This window comes from Canis aureus, chromosome 6 (assembly GCF_053574225.1).
Source record: "Canis aureus isolate CA01 chromosome 6, VMU_Caureus_v.1.0, whole genome shotgun sequence".
NCBI lineage: Eukaryota > Metazoa > Chordata > Mammalia > Carnivora > Canidae > Canis > Canis aureus.
The window spans coordinates 71530768-71547280 of NC_135616.1; the positions used below are offsets into that span (position 1 = coordinate 71530768).

At 41.1% G+C, this 16513-nt stretch overlaps 1 protein-coding gene across 2 annotated transcripts in view; it reads left to right on the plus strand.

The window, feature by feature from the left end:
* The window catches only part of KCNH1 (potassium voltage-gated channel subfamily H member 1), a 372290-nt gene that overhangs the window by 16662 nt on the left and 339115 nt on the right, over positions 1–16513 (plus strand). For both annotated transcript variants that reach the window (XM_077902205.1, XM_077902206.1), the window contains exons 2-3: positions 10689–10812; positions 14345–14451. In XM_077902205.1, the coding sequence (XP_077758331.1) occupies positions 10689–10812; positions 14345–14451 (231 nt within the window). The remainder of the gene's footprint in view (positions 1–10688; positions 10813–14344; positions 14452–16513) is intronic.

The following is a 16513-nucleotide window of genomic DNA, read 5'->3' on the forward strand; positions in this document are numbered from 1 at the left end:
GGTGTTTCTGCTCTTTTTAAAGTGACCTAGATTCTACGGAGTCTAGCATTTAGGGAAGTGACATTTTAGAGTTATGACTGGTTGATTACTCCTCAAGGGTGGGTAGTTGTAGGTTGCAGAGGCATCATCTGATTTGTTCTTTGTTTTGAATCTAGTTACTTAGAGAGTCAGATTTTATTGTTACCAGAAGTATAGAAAACTTCTAGTTCACTTCTACCGAGACCCACAGAGCTAAAAGAGCATACCCACACAGCTCATTAGACCCAACTTGTTGTCCCCATGGCAGTTCTTTTGGATGGTGCTCTGGGGACCCTAGGGATTGCTGGGGACGGGTGGATTAATAGGGTCTCTCTTACCCCTTATTCTCCCATTGGTTTCCATTGTTGACTAGGTTCCTTGGTACTTCTCCATAGAATCTCATGGCCTCTATCTGACCAGGTACCCTCTGCTTGTAGAATGTCCATGTGGTATCTCCAGTAGTATAGCTCCAGGCTTACCAGGAAGCTCAGGGCTCCCAAGGGTGCAGAAGTAGACACTTCCAGACCTTCAGTGCTTAGGCCTGGGATTGACATAGCATCCATTCTTCTGCCGTCTGTTGGTCAGACAAATCACAGAGCCACCCAGATTCCCAGAGAGGAAACTAAACAGAGCATGAGTGTGAGGCACAGTTTATTGGGAGCTACCAGTGTAATCTGTTTATAGTGATGCTTTGGGCCAGCTTTCATAGGCATGGGCCTGAGACATGTGAAGGGCTGGTCTCTACTAAAAATATTTTTTTTCAAAGAGAAGATAGAAAGTAAAAAGGACTTAAAGCACCAAGAGTGTTCTGGAGGGGATCATATTGCTTCTTCCTTTGTAGGTATTTTATGAAGACTCTCACCAGTGTGGAGAGGCAGGAAAACAGATGACCTCTGAATACCCTTTGGGATCTTGGAACTTTGATCCATGTTAATGTGTTGGAGCCTGTTTAACCTTGATCCCTCCAGGTTTTTACCGAAGTGAAGCCTGAAGGAGCCACTTGAAAGTCAAAATACAGTATCAGCTTTATTACTGTTAAACAGGATTGGACAACATGCAGTACCACCTGTCTCCCTCTTCAAGACTAGACTTTGACTTCTAGACCATAAGTCACTGACCTACTCCTAGACCAAGAAGCTGGAGGTGACAGGGCAGAGAGCTGGCAGGACTGTCCCAGTGGGTTCTTTTCTTTTTTCTTTCTTTCTTTCTTTCTTTTTTTTTTTTTTTTTTTTAAGATTTTATTTATTTATTCATGAGAGACACAGAGAGAGAGAGAGAGACAGACAGACAGACAGACAGAGATAGAGGCACAGACACAGGCAGAGGGAGAAGCAGGCTCCATGCAGGGAGCCTGATGTGGGACTCGATCCTGGGTCTCCAGGATCATGCCCTGGGCCGAAGGCAGGCGCTAAACCACTGAGCCACCCAGGGATCCCTTTCTTTCTTTTTTTAAAGTAAGCTCCACGCCCAGCAGGAGCTTCACAACCCTGAGATTAAGACTTGAGTTGAGATCAAAAGTTGGATGCTTAACCAACCGAGCCACCCAGGTGCCCCTCAAGTGGATTTTTTTATTTTTAAAGATTTTATTTTATTTATTCATGAGAGACACACAGAGAGAGGCAGAGACATAGGCAGAGAGAGAAGCAGGCTCCGTGTAGGGAGCCTCAGGGGGACTTGATCCCAGGATCCTGGGGTCGTGACTTGAGACAAAGGCAGACACTCAACCACTGAGCCACCCAGGTGTCCCCCAAGTGGGTTCTGAAGCAAGTGATTCAGGTCCTCTCTTCCCCCACCACACCAGGCACAGGCAAGTCTGAGAGGTCAGTACACACAGTGGATTCTCCTTGCTTTTGAGATACCTACTAAGAGCTTGATCAATCTACTTAGGTGGGTAGAAGTGACGGGGGCAGTGAAGAAAACTGTTGAAAGTGTTCAGTCTAATGCTTCCTTCTGGGGATGGATAGATACTCCTTCCTCTCAGTGAAAGCCCCAGATGTGGAAAGATAAGTGTTGCCTTCATAAAAGCTATTTATCAAAATAGAGCTTTATAGAGCTACTGTATTCTGCCAAAACCTGGAGTCCTGGAGCACTACCAAGGATTTTGAGGGAACTGCAGAATTTGTGAGCTGTGGTTCTGCTGAATCTTTAAGGATTACTGTAGAATATCATAGAGTTAAGAGCATTGGCTTTGGTGTTTGTGATGGTTAATTTTATGTGTCAATTTGATTCGGTTATTGAGTGTGGAGATATTTGGTCAGATATTATTCTGAGTGTTTCCATGAGGGTGTTTTTGGATGAGTGGAACATTTAAATCAGTGGATTGAGTAAAGCAGATTGCTCTCCCTAAGGTAAGGGGGCTTCATCTAATCAGTCGAAGGGCTGAATAAGACAAAAAGCTGACTTTCCCCTGAATAAGAGGGAATTCCTTCTGCCTGACTGCTTGTATGCTGGGACACTGGTCTTCCTGCCTTTGGGTTTGAAATGAAACACTGGCTCTTCTTCAGTCTACACCATGAGCTCTCCTGGTTCTTAGGCCTTTAGATTTGAACTAGAACTACACCATTGGCTCTCTTGGGTCTTTAGCTTGCCAACTGCAGATCTTGGGATTTATTATCCTTCATCATCACATGAGCCAATTCCTTGTAATAAATCTCTCTTTCTTTCTCTGGACACACACACACACACACACACACACACACACACACACCTTACCTCCTATTGGTTCTGTTTCTGTCAACCCTGATTCAGTGTTAGTTTTGCCAATTTACTAAGCCTTTTTTGCAATATCTATAAAAATAGATGAACACTAGTGTCTGCCTACCTCGAGGAGTAATGAATGACCCAATAACTATTAATACATGCAGTCTTGATGATGTCAATGCCCTTTTCACCAATGAAGAATGGCAGGTATCCTAACATTTCTCAGTTTAAAAATCTCCAAGTCTCTTGTATTCAGATCAGGCCAATTCTGCTGCAGCCTTAAGAGATTATGTCTTCTTGATGTTTTAGGAGATTCCCACTTTCTGTGCCTGTCTCTTCTTATGCAGACCTATCTCTCGAGGCGTGGTAGCAAATTGACTTAGACCCACTTAGGTTCACTTCTTTATTTTATTTACCAGAGCTTATCTCCCTCAGAAGCTTCCCCTCCACTGAACAGCAAAGGGAGACTATGAATGTCCCAGTTAGTAGGATCTCAAGCTTTTCCCTTTTAATTATTCTTTTTTGAGTAACTCAGTCTCTTGTGTTGAGAATCCAATTCTGCCCATCCCATTGCTTTCCCCTACAATGATGTATGGGGTAGAGGCAAGCACTTGCACCACCTTGGGGGCCTCAGATCCCCAGTGCAAGGCCTTATTTCCCCTCCTCTAGTTTCTGGCAGTGGCCTCTGTTCTAGTCACTAGGTGACTAGCAGCTGAACTTATATTCTGTTCATTGGTTTGAACAGAACTTGATGCCCTGCCTCGACCTGACACATACTCCCTTGTGTGTGTGTGTGTGTGTGTAGTATGTGTATGCATGTGTGTGTTATGTATGTATGTGTGTATGTGTATACATAATTTGATCCTATCTAGGCCCCCACTAGCTGTGCTGCTCACCTCTGATATTTGCCTGAACCCCCAAGTCAGGCAGTTTGACACAGCCTTTGGCTACAGGGTCACTTTGCTCCACTGTGATAACCATCTGCTTATGCAACGTCAGCACTAGCGGCGTAGTTGGGAGCTTCTGGATCCTTTCCAGAATCTTTGGGAGCTGAGGGGGTGCTCAGGAGGCTAATACAGCCACGTTTGCTCTACAGTGATGTAGCTGGAAGCTTCTGGATCCTTTTCAGAATCCATAGGAGCTGAGGGGGTGGAGGCTCAGGAGGCTAATATGACCAGGTTTGTTCTGCAGCATCTTTAGGTCACCAGTATGGCATCCTCTCTCACCCTTGAGTGTCAGACGGGGATCCAGGCACGAAGTTTCCCCTCCTCTCCTGTCCTCTTCTGTCGCCATGTGGAAGCAGGACTGTTAGAGAATAGGTCAACACACCAAGTTTTAAGAAGTGGGAAGCGACAATTTACAAGTGAAGCAAGAGGCCAAACATTGAAAATCTAGACAGGAGGGCAGCCCCTGTGGCTCAACGGTTTAGCGCTGCCTTCAGTCCAGGGCATGATCCTGGAGACCTGGGATCAAGTCCCATGTCAGGGTCCCTGCATGGAGTCTGCTCCTCCCTCTGCCTGTGTCTCTGCCTCTCTCTCTCTCTCTCTCTCTTTCTCTCTGTCTCTCATGAAATAAATAAAATCTTTAAAAAAAAAAGAAAATCTAGACAGGAGAACCCAATCATTTAGATGAGGAACGATTACTTCTGCACACATCAATATTTCCTAAGGACGTCTTTGTAGATCACAAAGTAGAATCATATATGGTGACAATAATGGTAATGTTGACTCATCAGTTGAAGATCTCATTATATTTAGTATTTTTATAGGAAGGCACATAAACCTATGTGTCACAAAGATTGTCATAGAAATGGTCTGATTTTGGTACTTAATGGAGTAAGAGTGAGATGATATAATATGATGATTAAAAGAATGGATTTTGAAGTCAAATAGACCTAGATTCAAATCCTGACTCTAACCTGCCATGACTGACTATGTCCTCAGAGGCTCAGTGTAAAATGATGAAATCTGTGACGATTCATCTAGTAAAGGCATACCACCTCACAAAGATTATTTTGAAGGTTAAAAAACCCTCGCCTTAATATATGGTAAAGTCTTAGTACAGAGCCTGGCACAGAGTAAATTTCGATAAATGACATACATTCTTATTAATATCTGGAATATTGATTATGTGGAATCCCTTAGTTTCTGATATATGTAACATTATGGTATTTTTATGGGTAGCCCACAATTTATAAACAGACTGCATTTTGGAAGGTAACTTATAGGTCAATTATTTGTAGCTTAGGAACTGAAGAGAATCTAGAATATACCCTCTTTCCAGCCAACGGTAATAGGGTACACAGGTGTGTGCAAAGGATGGAGCAGGGGTAGGGGGAAGAGTTTCCTTCCTGTTGGAGGCTTTGTGACTGGGACTAAAATTTTTTCCTTCCACGCCACATCTTTGGGTAAAGAGGGAGCTCCTAGAGCTTCCATCATATAGTGGCAAGGGAATCGTGCTCCCTGGCAACTGTAATTTCTTGCTTGGGTTAACAGTAGTTAACTATTTTAGAATTTTATATTCTATGATGAGAAATCCTCTGAGTAGTTGATCAGTAGGCTGATGTTTCTATTCCTACAGCACTTCCTATTTTTCTATTTCCTTTCTAAAGTCAAAGAAGATACTAGGAGACTTACTTTTTCCCAGATAAGACTGCAATCTGCACCCTACTGACAATGAGAATGCTTGAGGAAGGGTGGGCACCTTTAAAGGATGACCAGAATATGTTTGTGGGAAATTGCAGTGATATCTGTAGCTTGAAATGTATCCTGTTCTCATTTTTTAGCAAAAAAAAAAAAAAAAAAAATTAATCAATAAGTTAATTTTTTCTGATTAAATTCATTAAAAATTAAGAATATACTTATTTTTATCAAAGTAATATATGTTCTTGGTTAAAAAAATCAAACTGAAGAGGTTGTAAAGAAAAATAACCGTCCTGAGCCTTGTCCCTTTGCCCTGCTCACTAGAGGTCACATGTTCTAATTTTAGCTGTTTCTTCTTATAGTTTCTGCCATGTTTCCAAATAATATGCATTGTAGCTATTTCTAGATTTATCAGTTTTAGCTATTAGCTGTTGACTTCTGTTAATTTAGCTGAGTTCTTATCTCGGTTTACTTTCTACCCCCTTCTTTTATTTATTTTTTATTTTTTTCCCCTTCTTTTAATGTAATTATATTACTCCCTTATTGGTTATGTTTGCAACTTTAAAATATTTGTACTTTTGTTATTATATCAATTAGAGATATCATCTCATGATTTTAGAACACTTTTCTCTCTAAACTTATCATTTTATTTTTACAATGTTGGAATCGCTAAGATTATATTGAGATATATATAGTTAAATATTTCATGCTTTGACTGTATGTTGATTTTAAAAATTGTAGATTAATAAGGTGTTTTCATCGTCATGACAGTAATGAGACATGATGTGATGTGTTCTCCCTACTTGCACAGCTTTTGTTTTCTTTGGCACTACTTTCTTTTTCTCCCCACTCCCACCCCCAAATTATATACCTATATTGACTTATTTTTTTGAAAAGATTTTTATTTATTTGAGAGAGAGATAAAGAGAGAGAGAGAGAGAGAGAGAGAGAGAGAACGAGCCAGGGGGTGGGAGGTGGGCAGAGGGAGAGGAAGAAGCAGGCTCTCCACTGAGCAGGGAACCCGATGGGGGCTCCATCCCAGGACTCGGATCATGACCTGAGCTGAAGGCAGACACTTAACCACCTGAGCCACCCAGGTGCCCCGTATATTGACTTTTCATGTTGTTTCAAATGATCAGTAATATCCTCAGATCCTGATCTTTATCTTCTAGAACTTCTGTTCTTGGAATCATTCTATGCTGAATGCTTTCTTTTAGCTTCCTTCCTGCTTTCTATATTTGGAGCTACTTTCCCCCTTGGTTCTCATGTTATCTTCTTCCCTTACTCCTTCACTTTGCTGATACACATACCCAAGTAACTTCCCAAGAAAAAATATGTGGTAGGGGAATGCCTGGGTGGCTCAGTGGTTGAGCGTCTGCCTTGGGCTCAGGGTGTGATCCCGGGGTCCAGGATGGAGTCCCACATCAGTCTCCTTGCAGGGAGCCTGCTTTTCCCTCTGCCTCTCCCTATCTCTCTCTCTCTCATGAATATATAAATAATAAAAAAAAAGGGATATCTGGTTAAGCAACCGACTCTTGCTTTTGGCCCAGGTCATGATCTCAGGGTCCTGGGATTGAGCCCTGTACTGAGCTCTGCACTCAGCAGGGAGTCTGCTTGAGGAGTTTCTCTTCCCCTTCCCCTCCTGCCACTCACACTTGTTCTCAAATAAATAAATAAATCTTAAAAAAAAGAATATGTAGGAAATAACTTTCCTAGGTCTTTGCACATCTGGATATCTTTATTCTAGCCTCCCATTTGATTGTTTTAATTTTTAAAAAATGTCTCTGGCTTTTTCTCATTTGTTCTTTCTGCTGTTGCTACTAAGATGCATGTTGTTCCTCTTGAATTGATGCTCTGTGTCTTATTTTTAAAAATGCTTCTATCTCTTTCTGTCTTATCTATGAGACTTTATCTTATAATATTTATGTTGAAGTTTTAATTACTCACTTTTAATTTATTGAGGGTCTTACCTGTAATCTTATTTTTTTTCATAGCATCCTATTCTTGTTTTATGGTTATAATAGCTCTTAAATCTCTATGAGGATACTAAATGAGGATTTTGTTAAAGTTATTTTTTGTTTCTTATATTATTTCTACTTCTTCAATAGTCATTTTTTTCTGTTCTTTTTTACTCTAATTTTTGTGGATTTTTATCTTTTTATTTCATATGTTTTTATTTTAGAGGTTCCTAGGATAGGAGAGAAAATAAACACATGCAGTCAAATCATTATGGATAACTGGCTGTTATTCCTTCTTAGCACATAACTTTATTGGGCATTAGCCATGAAAGAGCTCACTCAGTTTTTCCCAACTATTTGAGGTCTTTGAGGAAAATTGCTTACACTTTTAGGAATCAACAAGAGAGTTAAACTGATCGGACTTCATATATACTTAGGGGTGATTTAGTGAACTTTTAGGAATCAACAAGAGAGTTAAACTGATCGGACTTCATATATACTTAGGGGTGATTTAGTGAATTTTTTTCTTTTTTTTTGTTTGAGAGAAAGCCATGTGCATGAATGGGGTGACAGTAGAGGGAGACGGGGAGAGAGAATCCCACATGGGGATCGATCTCATGACCCTGATATCATACCTGAGCCAAAATCAAGAGTAAGATACTTAATTGACTGAGCGAACCAGGTCCTCCTGACTCAGTGAATTTTGTACTTCTTTTAAGGCTTAGTTGTTCTGTTCAAGAATAATTCAGGAAAAGAAGGCCAACATGAAGGGTTATCCCTTTTTTAAAAATAACATCTTTATTGAGATATAATTCACATTCCATAAATTTCACACTTTTTAAATGTTTGATTTAGTGTGTTCAGAGAGTTATGCATCCATCACCATGATCACATTCAAGAACATTTTCACCACCCCAAAAAGAAACTCCATACCCATTGGCAGTCACTGCATCTTCCCACCCCTCCCCTCCAGGCCCCTGGCAATGATGAATCTACTTTCTGTGTCTATGGATTTGCTACTTCTGGACTTTTCACGTAAACGGAACCAAAAAATATGTGACTTTTTGTGTCTGGCTTCTTTCACTTAGCAATATATTTTTAAGGTTCTTCCATGTTGCAATATGTATCAGTATTTTGTTTCTTTTTATTGCCAAATAGATACCACATTTTGTCTACCCATCAGTTTAAGGATATTTTGGATTGTTTCCACATTTTGGCTATTATGAATAATGTTGCTATGAACATTCATGTACAAGTTTTTATGTAGACATATGTTTCCATTTCTCTTGAGCATGTATTTAGGAATAGAACTGCTGAGTCATGTGGTAACTTTATGTGTAACTTTTGAAGAATTGCCAAACTCTATGTCAAATTGACTGCACCATTTTACATTCCCAGAAGCAGTGCACAAGGGTTCCAGTGTGAGGGTTCTAATTTCTCCACATCCTCATCAACACTTGCTGTTGTCTTTTTTATTATAGCCATCCTAGTGGTATACCTGAAGGGTTATTCTATCTCCAGAACATAGTCAGAGACCTTTGACAGTCAAGCCCATCCTAGGCTGGTCTTCAGGCTTATCTCCTCCGAATCTTCCTGGCTACCCTTTGTCTACACCAGTCTTTATGTGTTCCATGCTGCCAGACCTTTGCTCATGCTGGTCTTCAGTCTGGAATGTTCCCTTCCTCTCACAACCTCTTGAGTTCACCAAAGGCAGACAATATGTTTTCATTTCTCTAAGTATTGTTTTTTTTTTTCTTCTAAGTATTGTTTTTGTATCATATGTGGTAGTTACATGTTAGGCATTCAGAATGTTTGAATGAGGCTTACTCATCCTTCCAGGGTAGAGCAAGTTCAAATGTGACCCCTCTGAGACACAGGTCTTTACCTCCCTCGGAGTTAATCATTTTATTACTGGTTTCTTTAGTTAGTTGTACACATGTCTTTTTGTCCTGATAAGTTCCTGGAATGCATGGATCATATCTCCGGCTTGTTATCTCCAGGGTCTCATCATGGGCTTGGTACCTAGTGGGTACTCAGGACTATATGGGAGAAATGGAGGGAAAGACTGGTTGCAGATTTTCAGGAAAAGCATATTTATAAAATTAACAGGTGTATTCTTTAACTTAATGAAAGTTGTGTTTTATGTTCCTTTTAAATAGCTGAAAGCATTTCCAAGAAGAGATGACCATATTTAGTTATTTCTCCTCCCTTTGGTTCTTCTATTTCTTCCCACATAAATAAGAAGGGATGATTACCCATATTATGAATATATTGTAGATGCTGTAGTAGAACAAAATTAGCCTCCCAATTAAATGAGGACATTATATGTCACTTTGCACAGTATGCATTTCATTTTGCGCAGTGTGCATATGTAAACAAAACCCCCTCAGTTTACAACAAAAGAAGGGTTGTGTGTGTGTTCTTTTTTTTTTTTCCCCTTGGGAAAGTATTCTGTGGAGAGGAGAGAGCCAAGCTAAAATAATGATGATACTTAAGTTCTGGATGCTATTTGCTTAATTTAAAGTCTTACTATTTTATTTTATTTTTTTAAATTTGAGGTCTTAAAGAGAAAAAGATGGACAGTTGATTACCTGAGCACAAAAAGTACTGAAGACTTTTGATCTTGAAAAATGTGGGAAGTGGTGAGAACACACGGAGCAGCCATACATCTCTGGCCCACTTAATCTGCATCCAAAGTGCATGTGGGCTGGTAGTCAGTGAAAAGAGATCTGAAATGTGGCTTCTGTGGCTACAAAATCTGAGAATCAGCAAGAAGGTTTTTGCCATTGTGAGCATCTGGATCAGGTTGTATAGGCTCTATATTAGGAGGGTCTAGTCACTTCCTAACTAAGAGGAGGGCTGTCTGGTGTGTGTGTTCCATGAGGTGATCCTCCGTCTTCCTTCCTCTGTCTCTCTAAGAAGGCTGTCAAAAGACAGACAAGGCTGAGATGCCAGATGGAGCCCAGAAGAAATTCCTTTTGCATTCTCTCTTGCTCCAGAGTACTATGTACTTTCATTGAGATGAGTTAGTACTTGTACGTGTCTCTGAGGAATCACTGGATTTCTGCAGGATTCATTGGTTGGTTGGTTAGGTATGTTTCCATTGCTAAATTCCTCTTAGAGGACAATAACCTTAGCATTTGAATTCAAAATACTCAACTCTAAAGGACTGTTCTTTTGTATTCCTCACAGGGCCATTTCCTGTTCAAGAGACTGTTTTAGAGGGAAGCCAAGATACCTGGATTGGTTGACATGATTTGTGTCCTCATTGAATCTCAACTAATGTCTTGCCTCCTATACCCTTTTCTTTTCTTTTCTTTTCTCCTTCTCCTTCTTCTTCTCCTTCTTTTTTTTTTTTTTTTTTTAACAGATACTAATTTTGTATTGGGGAATGCCCAGATAGTGGACTGGCCTATCGTGTACAGCAATGACGGATTTTGCAAGCTGTCTGGCTATCACAGGGCGGAAGTGATGCAAAAAAGCAGTACCTGCAGGTATTTATGTTTGGGGCTGTTCTGTTGAACAATCTATCACAGTATCTTCTGGAAAAATAAAATGGCTGACTCGGTGTGGGGATTGCCTTTCTCTCATTTAGTGTTAATTCATATTCATAGTAACATCATCTCTCGTTCATGTACTGTACTGAGAAATTGAAGAAGCCTTAAAACATGGTCTCTGCTACCTGATGGACTTGCAGTCACTGAGATGGAGGCACCTAGAAAAACTCAGGAAAGTCATTTTATCTAGAAAATGGGGACTCAGAAGTTTATGAGGTATTAGATGAAATGATATGAAAGTTAGATATTGAAATGAAATGAACATGAAACAAAATTTTAGATGAAAATACATGACTGAGAAGAATCACTATGACGTTGGCCACAAGGGCCTTGTTCATAGGGCTTTTCATCAGAGAAAGAAGAGGGCTGGGATTGGGTTTCCTTCTAATTCATGCTGTCACATCTCTGGTAGCTAACTCAAAGGCAGAGGCAAATGGTGCTAACAGCGCATGCGGCCTATGCACTTGACAGTGCATAGTGGCCGCCTATGCGCTTACCAAGAAGTACCCTTGGGCCAGGGCACTAGAAATGCTCCTTTAAAGCATCCACAAGGTGTGGAGCAGAGCAGAGCTAGCAGAGTGAGCAGTGCACGTGCCTGGCCCTCCTACACCCCCAGCCCTGCGGTGCCCTGGCAAGGTCTCAGCTCAGTCCAGCTTCAACTCCTCTCCCTCACCTTCTTCGGAGTCTTCTGTCTTCAGTGGTGTTTGCATGAAGTGAAATCATCTTCCCAGACCTGGCAAATCCAGAAATAAAGTCAGCTCCGGAGGGTGGAAAAACCTGTCTGACACAGGCATAGTCTTCGGTTTTCAGAAGTTGCGTTTTGAGGGTATGAAATCAGCCGTGTAACGAGTTATGGTGAAAAGTATTACATGCTTTGAAAATATCATTTCCTTAAATTGTAGGTGTTTTGGGGCTGGGAAATCTGAGATTCCCCTTCTTCCCTGAAAGGTTTAGAAGTTATGACTCTTACGTACTGTAGTTGAATTCTCTGATGTTTGTGGTGTGCTCTTACCCTCGTTTCTGTCTCTGTATCTGCATCTCTGTCAGTATTTGCACATATACCATCAAAACAAATCGGGAGAGTCAGCCTCACTTTTTGATGTGACCTGAGCAACCTTTCCTTCCCTTTCTTGCTTCTTATTGGCTCTAATCAGACACAGGAAGAAGATCAGATAACTTGCAAATTTAGTCACTTTCCCTTTTATGCACCATGGTAGGAAAGTTCTTTAATTCCCTGAACGTGTCCCTTTTCCTAAAGATGAAGCAAACCTGCCTTGTTTGTGCTGGCTCTGTTCCCAGGAGCTCAGGAGCCCCTTTGTGCTTATTTATTGCATTGCAGGTATTTGAAATCTAATGTCCGGGTAAAGGAAACTTATAGCTGCCAGTAAATTACAGTTTGAGGAAGTACATTAGACTAATGAAAGCTGGGTGTGATTATGGCACCTCACTCATTTCAAGCCTTCATTTTACAGGGATTTGTTTTACCTTGTGAAGGAAACGGCCAGCATATACACCATCATGTCACTTAAATGGAAGGTGCTTATATAGCAAATTAACTCAGAAAGAAAATGTGGGAGGAAGCTAGAAAGGCAACTGGCTAAATAAGATGATCACAGAGCCTAGTTTTTACGTCCTAGGAGTTGTCCTCTTGTTCTCAGGCAGGACTAATTTAGTCTTGACCTAGCCGTCTTTTAAAAGATAATTCAACAAGATCAGTTATCTGTTTTCCTGATTTATAGATGAAAAGCAGAGTGCTACATGAGAGAAGCACAAGGGCAACCATAGATAATAATGTCGCTCAGTGAGCTGGGAAGGGACATAATAACAAAAGTGACACAGAATTCATAAAGTCAACAGTGAGGGCACTTTTTTTTTTTTTTTTTTAAATACAGTGCTGGCAGTGGGAAGCCTGCAGTAAAGCTCAAGGCTTCCAATATCAAGCCAAGCAAGGCTCTTGAGTTGGTGGTAGACTCTGAGGTTCTTTGTGGCTCTGAAATTCTGTGATTCAAGTGATCAAGAGAAAGTTAGATTGCATTCGGTATGCACAGTTTCTGAAGATGGAGATTATATTGTTTAGGAACATACACCACTGCTTCCACGCCACCCTAGGTTCGGGCACTGCACGTTGGTGTCCTTCTTGTTCTGGTCACAAGAAGGCCTGAGGTGGACAGGTGAAGTGCTCGCTGGGTCCATGGGGAGCCTGTGTCCTGTACCACTGAGAGATGGCTTTTCCCCTCTTCCATGTCATTAGTGTCCTGTGCCATTGTTTATTCCACCCAGTTGGGGGTGTATCTTATTCCCAGAGGGACAAACCTTATTCACAGTGGGGTTCAGGAAAATGGGCAGTCCTGGCAGTTTTCCTGCCTCTGCTGAGAACCGGAATTAGTTGGTAGGAACATCTATCTAGAGGTTTTCTTTAATTTTCCTTCATGCTACTTATTTCCCCCCTTAGTATACTTTCCTCCAAATGTGAGCAGTAGGGAGGTGTACTGGTAAGAACTGTAGGATTTCATCATTTCTATTTTTTAAACCCAGTGCTTTTTTGGGGGTGGGGTGGGTAGGAAACAGAGCTGCACAGACAGTGGCTGAATCTTCTGTTTATTTCCTTAGCTCTGCCTTAATGTTTAGAGCATCAAATTGTACCCTTTGGTGCAATTCTTTGGTTGATGAATTTTTGTGATTTTTCCTATTCTTTTGTTTATTTGAATGGGAATTAGGAGAGGAAAAAAAAAATCTGTCTCCCAGATTTGCTCCGCCATCTTCCCCGGGAAATTTCTCAGAGTTGTATTTTAAAATGCACATCTGATTATGTAACTCTTTTGCTTAAAACCTTCCAATGTCTCTCCCCAAGCCCCCTGCCCACCCCGTTTCTTTCAAGATAAGGCTGAACTTACTTCACATGGCTTATAATGCCATGTACGCCTTCATGATCTGGTCTGTGCTTGTCTTTCTATGTTATCTCTTGTGAAATCTCCCTTCGTTGTGTATATTCCAGTCACACTGAACTGAACGACATTCAGGTTCTAGAATTAACCTTACTCTCACGTCTCTGTCTTTGCACATACTTTTCTTTCACCTGGAATGTTCTTTTCCCTCCTTTGCCTTCAAATTTCCACCTGCTTTTTAGATTTCCTTTATCTTTACCTCTGGGAAGCCTTCACTGAGCCCACAGGGCTCTGTGCCCATGTCCTGTGTTCTGTAATTCTGCATGCACTGGTCACACTGTTTTCTGATCCATTCTTTTCTATGTTTCTCCCTTATTATACTGTTCATTTCTGGGGGGTGGAGTGCTGATGAATCAGTACATTTTTTTTTGATTGAATAAATGTTCTGTGTGTGTGTGTGTGTGTGTGTGCGTGCGTGTTCATTCCACACAGCACAGTGCTAGGTATAGGAAAGATGCTTAACATATGCTGGTACAATCATCAATATTTGTTTAACTAACTTGAGTTTTTTGGTTGATTTGCAGTTTTATGTATGGGGAGCTGACTGATAAAGACACAATTGAAAAGGTGCGGCAAACGTTTGAGAACTATGAGATGAATTCCTTTGAAATTTTGATGTACAAGAAGAACAGTGAGTATCCAGACCATCCTGAACCATACCTTCACATGCTCGGAATAGTAAAAGAGATCCTCTAACTCGGTTGACGTCTTGGGTTTTCTTCTCCTCATCAGCTAAATGTTACTTGAGGCTATCATGTATGTTGGGATAAATGGCATAGATTGCAGAGTTACACTGTGCCTAATGGAACACTTGAACTTGTCCACCGAACAGTTAAGACTTCTTGATCTCAGGGCACCTGGCTGGGTCAGTTTGTAAAGCATGTGACTCTTGATCTTGAGGTTGTAAGCTTGAGCCTGACGTTGGGTGTAGAGATTACTTAAAAATAAAATCTTATTAAAAAAAAAAAGATTTCTTGATCTCTTTTTCTGCCAAGCTAGTGTTTTTCCTATTGGTTTACTTATGGTGAGCTGCTAGCTGAAGACACTTGTAGGCTTTAAGCCTTCTGGGGGAGGGGAAGGCATGGGATAGTGACTCTGGCCAGGTCATCTTTGAATCTACCCTCCATAGTGCCTAGGGACAGCAGGTAACACCAGTAGATGCCCTGTTAGGTGAAGGGGAGATTAAGAGTACACTTACCTTGATGAGCACTGAGTAAAATATAGAATTGTCAAGTCACTATGTCGTGCACTTGAGACTAATATAACACTGTATTTTAACTACACTGGAATTAAAACAAAAAGCTTCTGAAGAAAATTTTCTTCTCCTGATAACTAGTTTTCATCAGAAACAGTATGAATATTCAGAGTGGATTGTGAGTGAATTAGTATTTGTTTTGGATAGTTACTTCCACAAAGTATGTTAACGAAGAATTTAGCTCAATAGCCATACACAGGTATAGCACTTGCTTTTCTCTTCTGAGGTTTCCTGTTGAATGGAGATTAGCTATGTTAGAAGTATGGAAAAGTGGGGCATGTGGCCATAGCAGGGCTGCAGAGATGTAAAATAGTGCTGTTATTGTTGGTTTGAAAAAGTGATTTTGTTTGTCAAGCATTCTGTTCTTTATATGTTGGATGGAATGGTAGATCATAGGTTTGTTCAATAGAACATTTCCAGAGCAGTCCAGATGGCACATGAGGATAAGTGTTTATCTTGGTGGCATTCACAGTGATGCATTTTGCTCTGGAAAGCAAAGGCCACTTGTTTTTCTTTGGAAGGAAGTGGGTCTTTTCTTCAGTCTGGAGGTTGGGGCAGGCAGCTGAGGGGACCATTTGCTTGCTCAGTGGCCTGTGCTGATGCTGATCTGAGAACCTTACTCGGGGCATCAACTAATCTAAGAGAGTTGGTCCTGTAGCTTTCATACTAGCATGGTGACTTGTTCTGTCTTCCTCCCTTAGCTGGTAGGTTTAGTTCCTACCCAGGAGAGGAACAGGGTGAAAGACTATGAATGGCTCTGTGCTGGTCCTCCATTATGGGTAGTACAACCCAAAGCACCAGCTCTTACCAGGAGCACACTGGCCTTTTCATGGGGAGGAGATGCTCTGCCCATGTGCCCCCAGCTAATGGAGTAAGTTCAAGGTTTTCCACACTGGGAGCTTTGCGTACTGAACAGTATGGATTTCCCCTTGACGCAGAATACTAATTGGGTAGGTGTATCACAAAAATAATGCTTTGCATTTATATTTTGCTTCAGAGTTTTCAAGCTTCATTAGACTATGCATTTAACTTGCTCAAATTATATGTGTTTGGCACAAAAGGGAGACAAGGGGAAACTTAATTTAAGTTGAGTCAGTGATTTCACTTGCTATCCCTTCAGGGAGCATGTACCCCAGAGGAAGTACGTGATGAGGGAGGGGAAGCTGCTCTTCTCTCTACTGCTTCTGGGGCTGAAGGCCTTGTGTTGTGAGCATCTCATGGCACTGAAGGTGATTCTGGTATCTGAGGTTCTGTACTTTAGGTAGACATGGCCCCCACACGTAAGCCAATTGGTTCAACTAATGTTCTACCAAGGAACGAGCCTTTCTTCCCTCCTTTGAAGTTGTGGTAGGCGTATTGACAGATGCATGCCAGTCTTCATGGGGGCTACATCAGCCTTTGCATGGGACTCTACTTCCTGGGTGGTGGCAAAAAAATT